The 18,629-nt window shown below is 44.3% G+C and overlaps 1 protein-coding gene across 2 annotated transcripts in view; it reads left to right on the top strand.

The window, feature by feature from the left end:
• runx3 (RUNX family transcription factor 3) overlaps positions 1-18,381 on the top strand; it is a 49,779-nt gene extending 31,398 nt beyond the window's left edge. The window contains exons 6-8 of one of the 2 annotated variants that reach the window (XM_088312471.1): positions 5,042-5,185; positions 11,330-11,404; positions 15,628-18,381. In XM_088312471.1, the coding sequence (XP_088168597.1) occupies positions 5,042-5,185; positions 11,330-11,404; positions 15,628-16,097 (689 nt within the window). In that variant the 3' untranslated portion in view covers positions 16,098-18,381. Of the gene's footprint in view, positions 1-5,041; positions 5,186-11,326; positions 11,405-15,627 lie in introns of both variants that reach the window. The other variant, XM_088311962.1, reaches the window with a different exon arrangement.
• Positions 18,382-18,629: the final 248 nt, after the last annotated feature.

The following is an 18,629-nucleotide window of genomic DNA, read 5'->3' as shown; positions in this document are numbered from 1 at the left end:
TCCAGAAGACAGTGTCATAACACACATCACAGAGCGGCAGCACAAAAGCAAGCTGATTGCTCTGAAGCATGCTACGGGCCCTATTGTGTTGGTCGGGAATCCGGGTGCATTTGGCACTCTTTGCTCTTCTTTGCCTGCCTCAACTTGCCTCCCTGAAGGCCTGCCTGCCCTTCTGTGGCACTGGCACTGCCTCCTCTGCAAACGCACGCGCGCACACATTTTAGCAGATACACGCAATGAGTGTTATCATCTTATCAGAAAAGGAAGGCTGCGCTCTCTGCTCAAGCAGTCTCATGTAGCAACTTCCGTCAACGAGAGGGGGATTTTCACACTGCTCTCGTCCCCCCGAGACGAATGCTGCGTCTGCCCGAGGGACCGGAGCGCTGTGGCGAGGAAGGGGGGAGATAGCGATGAAAAAAGATGGCAGAATGTTTGAAAAGATAAAAGTTTGCCGTTTTGCACATATCCTGCACGATGATGAAAATGTGGTATATTCCCAAAGACGACCAAAAGGCTTATGTAAACGAGCTACCAGTTGTGTAACGTCTGCGTGCGGCGTGCACGGACTCATTTAGGCCCAGACGAGACAGCCACAATCACCAACCAAGGGGAACGACCACATCCTTCAGGGTCAGCCTCAAAACAAGAACTTTGATTTGCACCAGTCGCGATACCTAAACGTGTGATTGGTGGCAATGGGTGCACCGAGCCGCGTACTGCTGCGGTGATCCACTCTGGGCTGTGCGTTGGTGCGAGTGCAAAACAAAACAAAAAGGGAAGTAGACGAAAAAGAGGCGGAAAGACTGGCTGGGTGGCAACAAGGCTGTTAGTGGCTCAGGAGGAAGAGAAAGACAGGTGTGCATGACTTTACTCAACACATGTTGAAACCTTGTTGAAACGGAAGTTTGCTCACAAGCTTCAACTGTTGCTCCACTTTAACAATTTAACAAACTTTGGATCGTGTCCCACAGCTGAGCTTTTGATGAACGGACTGAACATTCGACACGGGCTTTTTGTGCAAATTAAATTGAATGTCTTCAAAATAGCACGCCGATATATTTCCCATTATTCACGCCAGCCAGCTACTCACTTTACATTTCGGACATAGCTTTCATTTCAATGTGTGATTCATTCAGTCCACTTCAATTGTAGCCTTTTATCTGTAGCCTATCAAGTCCATTTATATTGCAAATACAAATATTTACACTTCAGATATACTTGGTGCAGACTTGGGTTCGGGCCAAAGCACGTATTGCCCTTTGCTGTGCAGATAGAGTTTCAGTTTGTCCCTGAAAAAGCACCCAGCCCTTTACTAGAAAAGAGCTTGTGTTTAATGTGCCTTCGTTTGGAAGGGGGGCACGTTTCTTTATTTCCATGGAGACAAACACCCATAGAGGGAACAAGTGGAGGATGAAGGAAGGATATAGGTCATGGTAGTTGATCAGAGAGCTGCGGGCCAATACTGTCTCCATGTTGGGTTGATACTTTGTGGCGGGAAAGTTGGCCACAACTCAATCAGGTTTTCCTGTTAATACGTTGTGCATTCAAACGCCGTGGCGGGCCGATGTTGTGAAAAACAACTTTTCGCAGCTCCACCACTAAACGCAGTATAGCGCAGAAGCTTCTAGGGAAGTCGTTTTGCCATCAAGATAAAACACAATTAGGAAATATAACACTCACAACACACACCCATTCCTTCTCAGTACATTATTAATACCAGACATTTTATATCAAGCATTTTATTTGTTCTTCATAGACTTCCATAATGCTTTCAGATGATTCAGAAAGGAGGCTAGTAAATCTACAGCATCCATTTCTACTTGGCTACATATTGAGCGCCGCTGTTTAGGCCTCATGTGTGCACTGGCCCCTGTCTCCCAGCTCTATCTTGTGGTTATGATATCATAGCAAAAAAAACAGGGCATTCTCTCCTAAGTGCACCCTGACACATAAAATATTCATCCGACCACAAAAACCCCTCTGAAATGGGGCTGCAGTGGCTCTCCGGCACCCCTCTGGCCTTGCAGAGTAGAAGTCAAACGACAGCGGTCGCTCCAGACGCGCTTCTACGACTGAGGTCAACAAGCCAAAGAGACGGCATTAACCTGAACGTGGAGGTTAACTGGGAGATACGGGTCGGACGCATACGCCCAAAAATTCCGTTTAGTATCAAGGAGCAAAAGTTCAACAATACGAAGCAAAGAAAATAACCGACCATTAGAGTAAAGTGTTTTTAGGAAAATGAGTGAATGAGTCAAAGCGTGCTGTCCTCCGCACTCAATTCAACTCAACTGGGACGTATCCAGGTTGGGCGAGAGCGTTTCAGCAAACATTTGAGAAGGTGAGGAAGAGCGTTTAACGCTTCCTCTCGCTTGATCAGAGGTGTTAACAGCATCTGTGGGCCCCGTGTTAATGAGCTCCAGGCGTCATTCTAATGAAGCCGCTATTACACCCCCCCCCCCCAAAAAAAATAACCCTCTCACCCTACTATAACCTTCCTCTGGAAGCAGTCTTCAAGTGCGTGAGTGTGCTTGTGGCCAGCTTGAATGATCACTAAAGAGGCACACTATTCCTCTTGCGGCCTTCGAAAAACTGGCCAATTATCATTTTTTTCCCTGCCGGTCGGCCTTTTTTTTTTTTTCTCCAGGCAGTGATCGGTGGGATGTATCATTTCCCTGACCTGATCCTTTTGAGGTGGTGTAAATCTCTTAATAACTACACAAGGACACATATAGGGGCTATATTTGGAGGCTTTCCTCGCCTGGCAGCCCCCAGACCAGACAGTAGCCTCAGTGTGGGCGACTGACTGCGTGCATGTTTGTGTGTGTGTGTGTGTGTGTGTGTCATAATGTGAGTGTGAGAGGGGAAATAAGGGGGGGGGGTCTGACTTTCATTCGTTCCTTCCGTGGTTGAAAAAAGAAGTGGACTGCATGTGAATAAAACATAAACTTATGTGAATACAAGTATTGCTTCATCAGCTAATCAGTCTTTTGCTTCACCCAAAAGTTGGGTCGAATGAATAAACCACGCAAAAAAAAATGTGGGTAGCCTCGTTTTATAATTGAGTGTGACGGTGTGTTGTTCAAAACAGGGGTTTGCACTGGTCACTTTTTACCAATTTCTTTTTTTTTTAAACTCGGCCCATGCATTAATTTTCTAGAACATTTGCCAATCTCACACCAAACAGAGACACACAATCTTCACACTTAATTTACACATATGGTCAATGTCAGAAGCTTTTTTTTTTTTCTCACAAGCACAGGAAGAAAGTGCAAAATCTACACAGAGAGCTCATCACCCTCTCGACTGTGAGGCCAATTTGTTCAGTATTATTTAACCATGCTGTCCTCCCCTAAATTCCTCAGAATCTTCATCCTTATCTCTTCATCACACCAAGACGTTTTGCCAATATAAAGCTACCGGCTTTGTGCGCACTCCCGTTTCTGTTCCAGCATGACTGTCGCATTGCACAAAGCAAGGCTCATAAAGGCATGGTTGGATGTGTTTGGTGCGGAAGAATTTGATCAGGCACCCTCGTCTAACATTGGCCAACTCATAGCCGGCAAAAAAATGATGACAAAGAACTTCCAGGAGATTGGAAGACAACAGCAACAAACGAATTTCTCTTCCTAAGGGCCAGTTGTGCCGCCATTTTGTCCATATAGTGTAACCGAGTGTGTTCCCCTGCATGTTCCTTGGGAATGGCACAGGCTGGCCCGGTGGGCGGAATAACATCCCAAAAAATAAACACAACTGCTGTGTCTGCTCAGACAGATGAGTCATTAGTGTGTCTCTCGTTTACACACGCGCACTTTTTGTTGCTGGGCCATCGGAGCTGACGTATAAAAGATGGCCAGCATGCACTTCAGATGATATTATATGAAAACACACACACACACACACACCAGTAGAGTGTGTGTCTTCTTGCATACGTGAGTTGTAGGTGGTGGGGGATACCGAGGTTGAAATTTCTATACTGTTGGTAAAGAGAGGATGGAGGGGAGGCGGTGGGCACAACCAAATGGACAGTGCGGTAAACGAGAGGAAACTTTACCCATGGGTCAGCCTCCAAGTGAAGATATATTGCCCATGGGTCAGGGAGAGAAAGGACGGGCAAAATCCATATTGCTCCGTCTGCCTTGCCCCCTTTATATAGTGATAAAATATTCAAATCCAGCCATTACTTCACATTAGGGTAGTCTGCAGAGATGCCAATGAGAAAACCACAGAATGTATACATGCCGGTTCACACACACAGTTTTGGTGCATTGATAGTTACATTAAAATCTCTTCCTCCCATTAGAGGGAATAACCCTCATCCGGACTCGGACATTTAAGGTGTGTCCAGATAAATGTAAAGTGTGTGGTGTGTGTACATGTGAGCGGACATGTGAGTGTCCACATAAAAGCCACGATAAGAGGTTTATTTGTTTATTTATTTATTTTAATTGTGAACATTAAGGCAAAAGGGGCTGGGTTCATCTTCTGGGGTCTACGTGAAGGTTGCTAAAAGTGAGCTCATGTTCACACAAACACAAAATACTGATGACTGCATGCTCTTCGAGCTCTGCGCGGGAGTTTCCCGATGACTAAGTGCTGCGTCGGTCGAAGCTGGATTTGTGTTCGGTCAATATTTCTTGCTCTGACAATTCAAGGAAAATAACATTTACAACAAATAATTTCTCGCACTTTTACTGTTGTTATCTGTGCATGACACGACAGCAGGTGCGGCTCGGGTATCGCTTGAGTCTCGCCCATGTATTTCAAGGTCTGCCAGCGTTCTTAACAATATTTTCGCATTTGGAGGTTGAAAACAGGAGGTTACATTGGCCCCTTGTATAACGTCATCCCGGGTGACTGTGAAAAAAAAGAAATAAAATAAAAACAGGAAGCAACAGCGGTCCTTGCAGTCCAAATCATTGGCACGCGATGCACATTTCATTGTTACGTTCTGATGTTTTGTGAACAATCTTTTTTCTGTGTCATTTTTCTAAATGTGATTGTTGCAATAACATTTTTTTCACTGTTGTTTATCTTTTAGGGCACAGAGTGAAGATGGAAGATTCGCAGAAGCAATTTTCGGACAGGCTGTCTGAGATCGAGCGCTACCAGCGAACCATGCGAATAGGTCCAGTGAACAATAATCCTCGGCCTCTTCCCCAAAGCCACCTCAGCACCACACCAGGTGAGCATGTGTCACATGATCAGTTGCATCTACCTACAGTATAAAACAACCCATCATGTGAACGTCATTTTTTTTAGTTGGCCTTCTAAAGAACCAAGTGGGTGCGACTGGCACATACTTGAGCCCCAATAATTCTTCCTGGCCACACGCATTTGGTGTGACCTGACCATCAACCATGGAAAACTATCAGAACAGTGCTAGAATTTTAGTCTTTTGTCTTGTCTCACAAATCTCCGTTCAAAAAGTGCATAAGTAGTAGTAGTGCATCGAAGGATTCTTATTGAAATATTCCACTGTACTGAACATTGGAAAGGGGTTATTTGTGTACCCCACATTTTTTTTTGTCTGAAAGGAAGTCCATGTAACCTCTGTCCCCACATGCCCTGCATTGGTGGGTCCAAGGCCCCACAGCGTGCATCGCTGCGGCCAGGTGCTGCGGCGGATGCTGCCAGCCCCAACTTGGCGTGGGTGCAGAAGTTGGCCTCTGCACTCCACACACGACAGCCTCAGGAATGTAACAGCTGCCCGCTACCTTGGCAATCACGTCACTCTCAGACTGGCTGAATACTGGGCTGGGGGGGGCGGGGTGGCTGTAAGGAGCAGCGGGGTAGTGGGCTTGGACTCAGACTTAGGTGGTGTGATGTGTGCGTGGGCGATGGCTGCAGTGAAGATGAGTGTTCGTTTCGTTCTCTGTCATATGTCAGAGACTTTTTAACAAGATTCCATGTCTGGATTCACGCAGACTAAACACACACAGCTTGCTCCCACCCACTCTTTAGTTCTCATGATGGCTAATGAATCTCATTACCTTCGTATCAGCACGTTGCTGTGTTCGGGGCCACTTGTTTGTGAGCCCGAGACCGTGCGTGGGTGCATTGGCTGCAGTATTATCAGTGTGTATCACAACCATTCACCACTGTTTGGCCTTGGGCTCAGCTTACCCAGCACTGAGTCACCAGAATGGACCTGTAGGCTCTACAGTATCTACCAGCTGACTAAGGACAACACGGAGACTTTTACATAGCTCCCACATGTTCCAAACTCACTGTTGATGGCAATGAAAACAGCCAGCAATTATTGTATCTTAATCTGTCTCTCTGAAAAAAAGAGTCATGTATTGTTTGTTTTCTTCACGAATGCCATTTCTGTATTTAAGTTCAATGTCACACTCTGGCACTTCTGTTTAGAGTATTGTCAATTGTAAAAGTGGAGCAATGTTTATTTTCACGATAAGGTGCTGGCTGCAATAACAATAATAATAATAATAATGTAATAACAATATTAATATGATAATAATAATAAAAAATTATAATAATATATGTCTACTATGCTGTCTGCAAAAAATAAAATACAATACACAGTCACATTTCAATTATTCGTGTTGACTGTGAAATGGGAGGCCATCTCATAACTCAAGAGAGACATAGAGCATCGCTTATCTTTTCTGCTTCACACCAGAATTAGTTCAGGAATTAGATCATAAGAGTCTTGTGAAGAGGCTTGTGGGCATTGTGATGTTGCAACTCACACACGCACTGTATACACACTTGAGCAGACTCAACACATTATCGTGATTAGAACCTAACAGGGTGGGTAAAGGCCTTTGTGTTGCCAATGGCTGGAGGCCTTTAACAGGAGGCGTGTGTGAAAAAGAGAGAAAGGGATCGGCAGTACAACCCACACACCTTAATATGTGGTATTAGCGTCTTGATGGCTTACCACAGGGCAAGTGCTGTAAAAATAATGAAATAACAGACATGCGGCCTCCCTTCTTGTCCATAAGAACTTTCACACCGCATTTGTGGTAGTAATAAACTTACAGCTGGAATAGATACATTCGCCTATCCCTCTCGGACAGAACTCATCAAAGTGTGGGTTGTTCGTTAACATAATTAGAATTGTTGCCATATAAATGCTTTCAATCAAAAGAGGTGTGGGCGTTGAGTCTCAGGTGTTAAAATTCACACCTTGGTTGCGGGTGCTGGCATTTATATATTTATTTTTGAATATGAACCAGGCAAAAGAGCATGAAGACACACTACTTGAAGGCTTCATGCACAGGCAGCAGTTTTGCAGGTTCAAACAAAAGACTCCTGTTTTCATCAAACCCATTTAGACGAGGTGTTTACACATAAACAGACAAAACTGCAGTCAGCCACTCTTGTAATGTGCCGATCCGGTGCTTTTAATCCGGCTAGTTTGAATCATCACTCGCTCATCAACACAAGGCAAAACCTCACCATTACAACAGCTGGAGCATTGCGACAAACCAAGACAGCATGGTGGCGTCTATGCCTAAAGTCACCTTGCATAATTTCCTTGCCTGAAATATTTGTTTCTCTTTGCTGTGAAATAGTGGCTCACGTTTGTTGTCAGCAGATCTCGAGCATCTGCTCAACACACTGGACTCACACACACAAAATTGCCCCACAGGCCCGATGAAGAACGAGTCACACGTACACAGTTTCATGCCAGTAATGCAAATTCTTCACAAGTGTCCCAGACAGGCAGGGTAATTAAGAGCTCATTACGGTGCAAGCAGTAACAGGATTCCTGCACTTTGGCAGACGTTGCGTTCACTGCTTGTTTTTGTTCTTTTGTGGTTACAGGTAAGCCTGCTAGACATGTAGCTCATTCCCAGCAAACTGCGGAGGGAGTGTTTGTGTGCGTGCGGTTAAAAATTCAGGGTTTGACTCGTGCAGTCAAGCAGATCTGACGCTTGAGAGCTCTAAATTGTTATTCTAGATCGTCTGTGTGTGCACTGCATGTGTCTGTGGGTGGCAACTTGCTGTCTTCCTGTGATATAGAACGTGTTAATCCTTTTGCATCTAACCATGACCTCGCCTTCTTATATAGACACTTTCGTCACTTAAAGAGCAACAGTAATGACACTTTGAGCAACAAAATGTTTTGGAGATTTGGAACTCAACTGTTTTTAAGCAACATAATATTCACGATGTCATCAGAGTCTTTAAAAAAAAATAACAAAAACAGGCCACGTCTCACTCGAAGTTAACCACTGCAATATCCCGAAATAAATCCCAACTACTGCTTAAATAAACAAACAAGGCAATGTGATTTTCATCATTTTGGAAATGATTCCAGTTTTGTCTTTCATGCAAAATCCAGCCAAAACGCAACATGCTTGTGGCGCGGCTTCTAATGATCACAAAGGAGTTTTTTTCAACATTTTTTTTAACAACAGGAAGCAAAGGTAGTATCACTTGACATATTTTTCCTCCAGCCCCTCTGCGTGTATGTGTGTGTTCCGCTCTGAAGTAGAGTCTCAGATCCGTTCAGCCAGTCACTCGCTTTGATAAGAACTTGAAAATGTGTGTTTTTGCCCCAATGAGCACTCCGGATGATGATGTTGATAAAATCAGTGATGGAACAAGGCAGAAATTATCAACCTCAATTTGTAGCGTTCCAAATTCTTTTGCACTGTCTCCATTAATGAGACTCGGGGCAAATTCCCGGACTTCCTCCTGTTCCACGGAACACATCTGTTACAGCTGTGCCTTCTTGTTCTATGAGCCCAAACTATTACCTCTGGACTGGGCTTACGAAAATCCTGTTTGATGGAGGACCAGCCTAACATAACCAGGCCCCTCCTGCCTCGTCCACACTGACCACAGTGTTTACTCCACATAAACAAGCCGACTGGCCCCCCAAGTTCGAGGTGGCGTTCTGCTACCATCGCAGCCAAGAGTATCTGAGTAATTCCCACATCCAGAGTGACATGATCAGCCAATTAGGTGCATGAGCGAGACAGGACATTTGCACCGTCAGGTAGCTATGGCGTGGACTTTAAAGTGTAGCCGTCACCCTCTAAGAAGATTGGTGCCAAACCTCAGCAGGAAGCTGTTCTTCCAAGGCCAACGCAACCAAACCAGTCCTTAAAACACGACACTATTTATACAATATGCCAATGGCCGCCATGAAGTTTATTTGTTATGGTGCCTGTAAGCTTCTCTTGTGGTTACCCTCTCTTTTTGACCCTGAAACCAATACTTTGAACTGAAAATGTTTCAAGAAAAACAAGTTAGATGTGTAAAAAAAAAAAATAAAAATGGAGAAGTGAGAGCAAGTTGTATTTTACCGGGCTCTATTGTTTGTGTAAATTTTGCATCAGAGTTAGGCTTAGTTTTACATTTATGCAATTATAGAAACTACATGTGCACCATGAACAGTCTCTATTGAGTCTGGGGGAAAGAGGAAGTGTGGGCGGGGGTGGTGGTGGTGGGGTGACAAGCCCTCGAGAAGAGCTTCAAAATTTTCAGCCCATGTGTTTGTTTTTGCTCACGTTATAATTGAGGGCTCAAAAGACATATCAAATGTCCAACATAGCTGAGCCAAGGCCATGTTCCTCACATCTCGAGCACGCTCTCTATCCTCTCCCTGCTCTCGTTGGCGTCTTTCTTTCTCACTGGCTCGCGCTCTCGCATTCTCTCCCTGTTGCGACGCCTAAGGCCTAAGTGAAACAGGAAGCCAGCACAAGGGCCCGCTTTGACTGTTTCTCAATGACACGCTTCATTTCGGCGAGCGCATTACATCTGAAAGGCGTCGCGGAACCCAAAGTCACGAGGACGGACGCCATTTTGGCTCAAAGGTCTTCCCGGCCACTGCGCATTAAACTTCAAAAAGTAGCTTGTTGTTATTTATGTCCTCCTCAAAACGACACCCCAAAGCTGGCTATTAGCGATATAGCCGCCTCGTTCGCAGCTTCACCCGTTCCCCCAACTCCACCCAGGGGTGGGCCTTTTTATTAACAGGGGTAATCTGTGCTTCTGGTATTGATGTTGTCTGCTGGCCAATCAAAATATTTGAAGGAAATGTTTATTTTCTTGAGCAAATCACACCAGCTGCTTGCAAGTCCGTCTGAATAAGGCCATTTATATGTAAGAATTTGCCATTGTGAGCCAGAGTGCAGGACCTCTCGGGGACTGAGTGCTGATTTGGTCCTTTGCAGAGGAAGTGAAGGGGAAGCGTGGATCCTACACATGCTGTGCCCAGTGTGGCTATAGGTGAACATTAGGTTCCATCCCCGACTTGCTTTTGGCATCCACATTTGCCCTAATTGACAAAACAGCGACTTGACTCATTTGCAGTAGCAAGACATGACACCACGTGGCTCGACTTTAGAGACATCATTTCAGCTAGATATTTTGAACAATTATGCGGAAGAGTTTGGGTATGGCCATTTTCTGTTGCATCATGACTGTACCCCCGCATACAAAAGCTCCCGAAAGGCACGCGTGACTGAGCGTGAAAGAACTTAGATCATGCATCACAACACCTTTAAGGAGCTCTGGGTTAGTCTAGAACAGAGATGGTGAGCCGGAACTTCTGATTCAACATCAATGAACTCTGACCTCACAAACGTTCTCCTGGATTAACGACAACACAAAAAAAATCCCATTGGCATCCTCAAACATCTGGTAAAAGTCTTTGAAGGAAGACCATTCCACCTTTTTCCCCACCTGTGGGTGTAATGGCTTAACTCTATTGTCCATATAATGTATCAGTTGCGTGTCAAAGACATGTTGACTGGCCCATGCGTGCCCATGTGTTGAGTTTTTTGTAGAAGTGAGTGCGAGCTGACTTGAGTCAAGCGCATCATTTCAGACCAAGAGCAAACAGAGCCTGTTTGTGTCAGCCCTTTTGCGGTGTGACCGTTGAGTGCGAAGCAGGGTCCCACGCGCTGGGCCAGCAGCTCCTCGACCTTCGCTTGCTTCTTGACAACTTTACTGGCTGGGTTGCTGCTGCCTTTCACAAGTCTCCACTGCCCCATCATTGTCTCTCGCCTGCAAGACCCCAAAATATCTGCCAAGCAGCCATCAGGCATGTTTTCTCCAAGGCTGCTCTCACTCTGGTGAGAAAATCGGCCGTCACTGCCCACTGCTCAGTCAGCAGAGGCCAGCCTGTGACAGGAAGACACGTCTGCAAATGCCAAGACAGTTTGACGGGTTTGTCCTGAAGGTTTTTTCTGGACTCAGTTTTATTTATATTGCTCAGGTGGTGACTTCCTCACCCTGCACATATGCCACCTCCACACGGTTCTGCATGCCCGCCACAAAATACTGAAAGTACAATTTTGTGCCTTTTATGTCCAAAAATATTCACGCAATGTGTGTTTTTCAGCAGCCCTGTGGCAAGATCAGATGGACACCCCTTCTTTGAAGACATGCAAGGTGGAGGAGGACCTCAGACCATGGCCAGGTGAGACTTTGCCAAGACCTGTCATCTCTATTGGTTTTACTATACAGAATTTTTCCATTTTCCTCACAAAATGGATGACTCTTCCAGACTTTATTCGAATGTAAAGCGTGCCGTGTGTTTTTGTCTGCAGTTCATACGGTACACTGCATAAGCATGTGCATGTGTGGTTCATTTATTACTCATGAGGTAAAGTCTATTTAATAAGCAGTACGGTGAGTTGAGGTTTGTGCTGAGAAACAGATCTGTTTACTCAGCTCAGGAGCATCGCTTATCAAAGCAGAGATTTGAAAATAAAATCGTAGTCTGTCCGACTCTGAGAATAATCATAAAGTACAGTAGAGACTGGGGAAAGGCGGGCACAACACAGGGTGTGCCATTCTGACAATTTTAGAGTCTGTTTCATTGTGCCCGTAGGGCGCTTGAACAGCCCGGAACATTCCTAGGACGCCACCACCCTGCTTGACTTTCTTCATCTTCATCTTTCCCCTCCCACTCCTTCTTTCTTTCATTTGTTTCTTGGCAATTTGGGTTTTCTCAGTTGTCAAATGGCCCTCTTATTCTCCTATTTGTCCCGAACAACCACAAACCACCACGCCACACAGCATGCACTGAGTCATCTACACACACTATGATGAGTACGCACGCAAAATGCGCGCATTGACCCAGTAACATTTCTTTGCCTATGATCAATTTTGCCATTCTTGTGTCAATACAAAGACAAGGAATATTTTCGTGTGTAACATTTGTGTACGTTTGTGGTTTGAGAACATTAACAAAATCCTGTTCCTCGTTCACTCCTGCTACAGAATCTTCTTTAATTTTAGAAAAGCTCGTTTTTCAAACCATTCCATCAATGTTGGAAGCATAAACTATAATTAGCGAAAAGGGTCTGTTGGGCTAATTAATTTGGATACAATGGCAACAAACGAGGATGGAGACCAAACCTTGAATGATTAATTAATAAACACTTTTTTTGCGTGTCGCATGGTGACATGCAGAAGAGGTAAATAACATTTGCGTTCAACGTGATGCATTGACCTCAAAGCATTACAACTTAAATAAACAACTGGAAATCATCTGCATTCACTTGAGTCTGCTGGGTTTTCTTTTTTTTTTTTTTTGCTTGTACAGCAGAAGCACGGCGGCAGCACTATGTCATCCACACCCAGTTATCAGCATTAATTGCATGTATTATGGCATACAAGTTTCTCGTTACCTAAACCAGTTATTCAAAGAGAACCTGTTAACCTCAGAGGGGCCTACTTTAAGAAAACCTCAGTGCAGTACACAAGTTTGTCGTCGTATGTTAAGGAAGGTATGAGGAAAAAGATCTGAAAATGATTCCCGGTGCAGCCCATTTCTTTCCCTTTGCTCATTTGCCTGAGGCAACATTGCCTGTGCGCTGGTCGTCACAGTTTGCATCAAGCCTATGTAAACATTTCACAGGTGAGCACCTGGATTTGCATCTCTTCTTAACTAACCACCTCGCGCATGCACAGTCACACACACGTATACGCGATTGTGCACGATCCCACGGCGAGACGTGGTCGTTTCAAACTTGCCCTTGTGTTAACAAGCAAAATCCGTTTTCCTCATAAGCAAATGAGTCAAACCTCCTATCCAATCTGGGTTACACGCTTCACTGTGGACTAGTGGTCTTTTTGAGCTAAGCAAAAATGAGGCAAAGGACTCCACCCCAGAATTAAATAAGTGTGTGCCGCTCCGCTTCAGAGGGAGAGGAGGAAAGAGAGCAACGGAACACTGTGTTCTTATAAAAAAAAAAATAAAGTTCTGGTTCCCTGCTACTCGCTTTGTAGCCTGTGAACATCACAGACTTTGGACCGTGCCAAGCGAGCCCTCTGGGGTCCATCTCCTCTCCTGTCCTTGCAAACACATTTCAGATGAGCCTAATGGAGATCATGTGTGGTTTGGGGATGCGGAGGTTACAAGCAGCTACTACTAGTTTCAGTTTTTCTCTGCCAACGATACACCACAGTTACCACAGCCACAACAGTGAGGCCTGTACTTATGATGGGTGGGGGCAGGAAAGTATGCAGCGTGGTTGGGAGAGAGAGAAAACAGACTGCAAAAAGTTTGCTTCTGCATTCCAAAACAGTTTATGTAGCCCTTTCCTCTAGAGGGAGCTACTGTACTACTGAGAGTTTTGGGTGGTAGCGAGCTCCTCTTGGACTCCAGCCAAGAGCTTGGAGACTGCACAAGCCCATTAAGATGTTGTGATATGTGTCCAGTCCAGTTTCCCCTGAAAGTACACAGGAGTCGATCCCCACCGCAGTTTAGCCGACACGTTTCCACCAACTCCAATCAAGTGGGGATCATGTGCGAGAAGGGCCGCGCCGCCACCCCACGCCACACAAGCCCTCCCCTTGCTGAAGGACTGCACCCTGAGACCTAAAAATAGCACAGACACAAGACGATGAAGAGAGACAGACAGAGAGAAAGAGACAGACAGAGTTCTTTTGGGAGTCCGGTAGGAATTAGTGTGCCGACTCCACTTCACCCGAATCAACAGCAGCTGAAGGCTCGAATTTTCCTTGCGTGAAATCAGATATGAACTCCAGCGCCTGGTAGACTCTGGAAAAAGAAACAACCCCCACCACCACCACTAGACTCCGTCATCCCCAAAAGAAGACCAAAAAAAAAAAAGCGCACAGCAGGACCAATGGAAAGTGTAAAGGAATATTTTTTTAAGTTGAAAATGGACCCCAGTTCTCCAGACATCGGGAAAAGACATTTGAACAAGACTGTGGCACGCAAGTTTGGCATTTTCCCCCTCAGGGCTGTAGCATGCAACTGCTTGCTTCACTGATACAAGATCCTTTTTTTCTGCCATCCAAATCCATATTTTACACTTGCAGTCATGTGGGCATGTTGGACACATGAAAGCCACAAGCAGCTAAACAAATGGACTCGTGTGTGTGTGTGTGTGTGTGTGTGCGTGCGTGTCTATGTAAGCAGCAGGTGTCACCAGGTATGAGGAACTCTATTATAAGCCTCAACTGGATTCAGGGCGTTTACGGTTATGGCTTATGGCCATATTGCCTCCATCCAAAATCTGTCAGAATTGTGCAGCATGGCAAGTGAACACACGCGACAAGTCAGGCAAAGCCATGTGCTCGCTTCAGCTGCATGTAGACTGGCGCGACTGATACGCTGCCTGAGCTCAGGATGTGAGGTTGATATGATCTTACGCTATAGGAGCTCTGCTTCTTTTTCATGTTTTCGCTTGAATAAATATTAGCATGTGTTCAGTCAGACTGCGGTCTTTACTTGGAGGATTTATCTGAGGTTAACACAGGACACCTCTGACAGGTCTGACACACATTCATTCTTAACTATATCCATAAATGTTTTCTTTGTTCCCGGACTTCCCCTTTTCCTTTGCCTTTGTTGTCTTCATGTCTGCATCTTGTGTACAATTTATGATGAGTTACACAACAACAGTTCAACAAGTTGCCTGTGTTTGTACAAAGCACACGTCAGGGCTGACTGACAAAGCTTCTTTTCATCGCGCTGGCAAAACCGGAATATTTTTCTGATTTCTGTTTTCATAAGAACGATAGGTGGGATGTGGTGAGAGGGTCTCTTGTGTTCACTCATGTTCATGAGGTGGTGGGAAGATGAAGATGACCATTTTTAAGATCATTGCCAAGAAAACATTTCTAATTGGGAGGCAAACAGTAGAGCCTTGAAAATCACAAGACAATGGTTACAGTGTCTCGAGCGCAGTCAAATATCGGGGCCACATCTTAATAGTTTTAAAATGAGATGGTGGGCGACTCAATACAAACCGGCAGGCGATGATATGAAGGAGTTTAGCTGATGCCAAGCCACTTTGTCTCATTCGAGAATCTTGGTCAAGCAGCTTTTCCTCAATTTTAGGTTGAATTCCAACTTGTTTAGATTTTAAAGATGTAGATTAGGGATCCGTCCACACATCCATGCAGATTTTAAAAATGTAGATTTGAGTCACTTTGGAGTAAAAAAACAAAATAAATTTACACCCTTCACCAGGGAGGTTTTCAAGTTGAATCTTAAACCTGGCTAGAGTTTTCTGCAACGTCCTTTTTGCTGTGTGGACAAAAACCAAAATACCCAAATCAATATTGTTCAAAAAATCATGAAAAAATAAATGCTTGGCAGACAGCTCTGTTCCCTCTTTCCAAAATGTTTTTTGACCCTCCGATGTTTGCTTCTGCCCATAGGGACAACTGATCTCTTCCAGCAGAGGACCACCTTCCCGTCTCCACTGACTGACCCTCGCTTCTCAGACCCCCGCATTCATTACCCAGGGGCCTTCCCTTACTCCACCAACACTTCCAGCACTGGCATTAGTGGCCTCAGCATGTCGGCCCCATCGAGATACCACACCTACCTGCCGCCTCCTTACTCAAACAACCAGAGCCAGAACTTCCAATCCAACTCCTACTTGTATTACGGCACCGGATCTGGATCCTACCAGTTCTCCATGGTGGCAAACACCGGGGGCGAGCGCTCCCCCACCCGTCTCCTCTCTTGCTCAGGGGCCTCGGGCACCGGTGGCGCCAACAGCCTGATGAACCCGGGCCTGAACACCCAGAGCGACGGCGTAGACGCTGACGGCAGCCACAGCAATTCCCCCACGGCCATGAGTGCATCGGGCCGTCTGGATGAATCCGTCTGGAGGCCTTACTGACTGGCTGACGCCTGGAATCCGATGATGCAGGAGGGGTGGAAAAGCAAAGAGAATGATGAACAAAATCCCGAACACTGAAAGAAATGAAACAAAAAAAAAGAGAGACACGATGCATGTTTCTCTTTTATTTCCGCGGCACTCGCTTATTAAGACTTTCTGCATTTGACGCTGACAAAACATCCACGCATTTTGTAAACCCCGCGTGAATTTTTGCACTGTGCTAAGATATGTACCCTTGAAGCCTATAAAAAGCCATATGAGCTGAGAGAAGCCATATAGTTAACAGCAAACGGTGGACAGACTCAGACTGAGTCAGCCCTCATGAGGGTGGAGGAGAGCAACCAGACTGAATGTTTGCCCCATGAGTGACTCAAACATCCCTCCAAGGCTTGGCTGCACTGCTGTAGCGATCAGTCTTTCTAAGCTTCCATTTGGAATTATGCAAAACACATGATGTCAAAAAAAAAAATGAAAACTCCCCCTGGTGTCATTCTATGCGTCTTCATATACTCAACAAGTCCTAATTTATGATCCAAATTGACACCTTGGCCTTGGTGATGCTGTATGCAGGCTGGCTTCAGCACAATGGACGTCCTCTGCTGTGACACCAGTGACTCAAGTTTGAGCATGACGGTGGACAATATTTGGAGGAATGTACAGAGGAGAGTTTGTTCTTTTTAATCCATGCAGGAATAAACCCTTAACTCTTTGCCTATTTTTTTTCCATGAAAGAGAAAAGTCTGGTGTTTTGAAACTGGTTTACTTTTTGATATTTATTTGAGCCAAATTCTGAGGAAATGTTTGCATATACCCCTGCATCCTTGAAGCATTTCTCTTCGTCCATCCTCTTATTTTATATATATATATATATATATATATATATATATAATTTTTTTTTTTTTACAGTATTTGCATATCAAGTTTTGTTGTTAAGTATACATTTGGAATTTGTGTAATATATTGCAACTAAATTATGAAAAAAACCCTGAAGCTTTAATGTTATTATTTTTGTCTTCCAATGTCGCTTTGATGCACTATAATTCGTTATTCTGTATGAACCACGCCCAACAGACTTTGTTAGTGAGATGGATAACTAAAGCCTTTTAATCTTTTAAATTTCACAAATTTGCCCTTTGCTTAATTTTTGCACTATCCAATTCGAACTCCCTCCCCCTATCCCCACCCCTTGAAATCTTTTCACACAAATCTAGACATGTGCTAGTTTTGTCCATGTTGGTGTACAGTACATATTTGATGAATTCACACATGTGCCACTCCTAATTTACACATCACAGATGTGTGTGAGTTTGTTCACACTTCCTCCCATAGTCACCCACGTGATCCTTCAATTGCTTAAGTTGGAAGAAGAGAGAGGTATGGCTTTGGGGGGGTCACAGCGGTGTCTTCTTACCAACACCAAAGGAAATGATGCCAAAGGAGAAAGCTGTTAACTGTTCACAGGCCCTTTGTTCTGGATAATCTGCAAGATCTTTGAAGCCCTTATGGCCCTCAATGTTACTTTTGGACTAATTTACAGATCGCTGTTGCCAGGGGCTCTTGACTCTGGGACTATTTCATACGCCCCCACAGTATCATCTTCTATGTATCAGGTATCTAGCTCAGAGAATAGCTTCCATAACATGAGTCATGACAAAAAAAATGCATTAGCTCCAAGTTATGCAATCATACAGGCCTAATTTGAGAGCGCTTGTCCTCAGGGTCACGGGTGAGGTGAAGGCTATCCCATCGGACTGTGGGCAAGAGGTGGGCGACACCATGGGCTGCTATTCACAGCCTTATTCCTCTTATTATGTCTCATTCCTGACTCCTTGTGCTGCAGAGAAAAAGCACATGCCTAACCCCCCTTTTCAATGTGGTTGATGACTTTTATTTTAGCAAAAACAAATATGCAGCTAGATAAACCAAAAAACAAACAACAACGCAAAAAAACTTTTTATACATGTAAAAAAAAAATGTGTGGTCAAAGTCTTGTCATTGTTAATGTAAAACTAGGAAGCCAAAGTGTACAAGTGAATTGTATTTTATTGTATATTGGCTTGCCGGACACATTACTACTTGTTTGTTTCTTTTCAAAAGAATTCCCATTTTCTTTCAATGTACCAAAAACCTTAACTTGCTTTCTCTGTTTTTATGCTCAAAGCATGTATACATCTGATGTTAATTTAAAGAATCCCTGTATGTATTATCATTCATGTTTCTGTATGAGTGCCTGTAAAGTTTGCAAATAATGTAGTTTTTAATAATTGTAATTAAAACAAATGTGTTATAATTTGTTTTTCAGACAATCCTACTATCTACTATAATATATAATATATATATATATATATAAATACAATAACTTTTTTACATATATATGCATATAACAATACATATACAGTATCAATATCATACAGCACATGCAAAAAGAGGGAGCGAGAGTTAGAGAGAGAGAGAGAAAGAGAGAGTGCAAAGAAAGTCTTGGAGTATTATGACAAGTGATCATGGGCCACTTTGAGGGAAATCCCACCCAAG

This window comes from Idiotropiscis lumnitzeri, chromosome 1 (assembly GCF_059441095.1).
Source record: "Idiotropiscis lumnitzeri isolate Australia: NSW breed Sydney's pygmy pipehorse chromosome 1, RoL_Ilum_1.0, whole genome shotgun sequence".
Classification (NCBI taxonomy): Eukaryota; Metazoa; Chordata; class Actinopteri; order Syngnathiformes; family Syngnathidae; genus Idiotropiscis; species Idiotropiscis lumnitzeri.
Note: the sequence above shows the minus strand (reverse complement) of the source record. Positions and strands in the feature narration are given on the sequence as shown.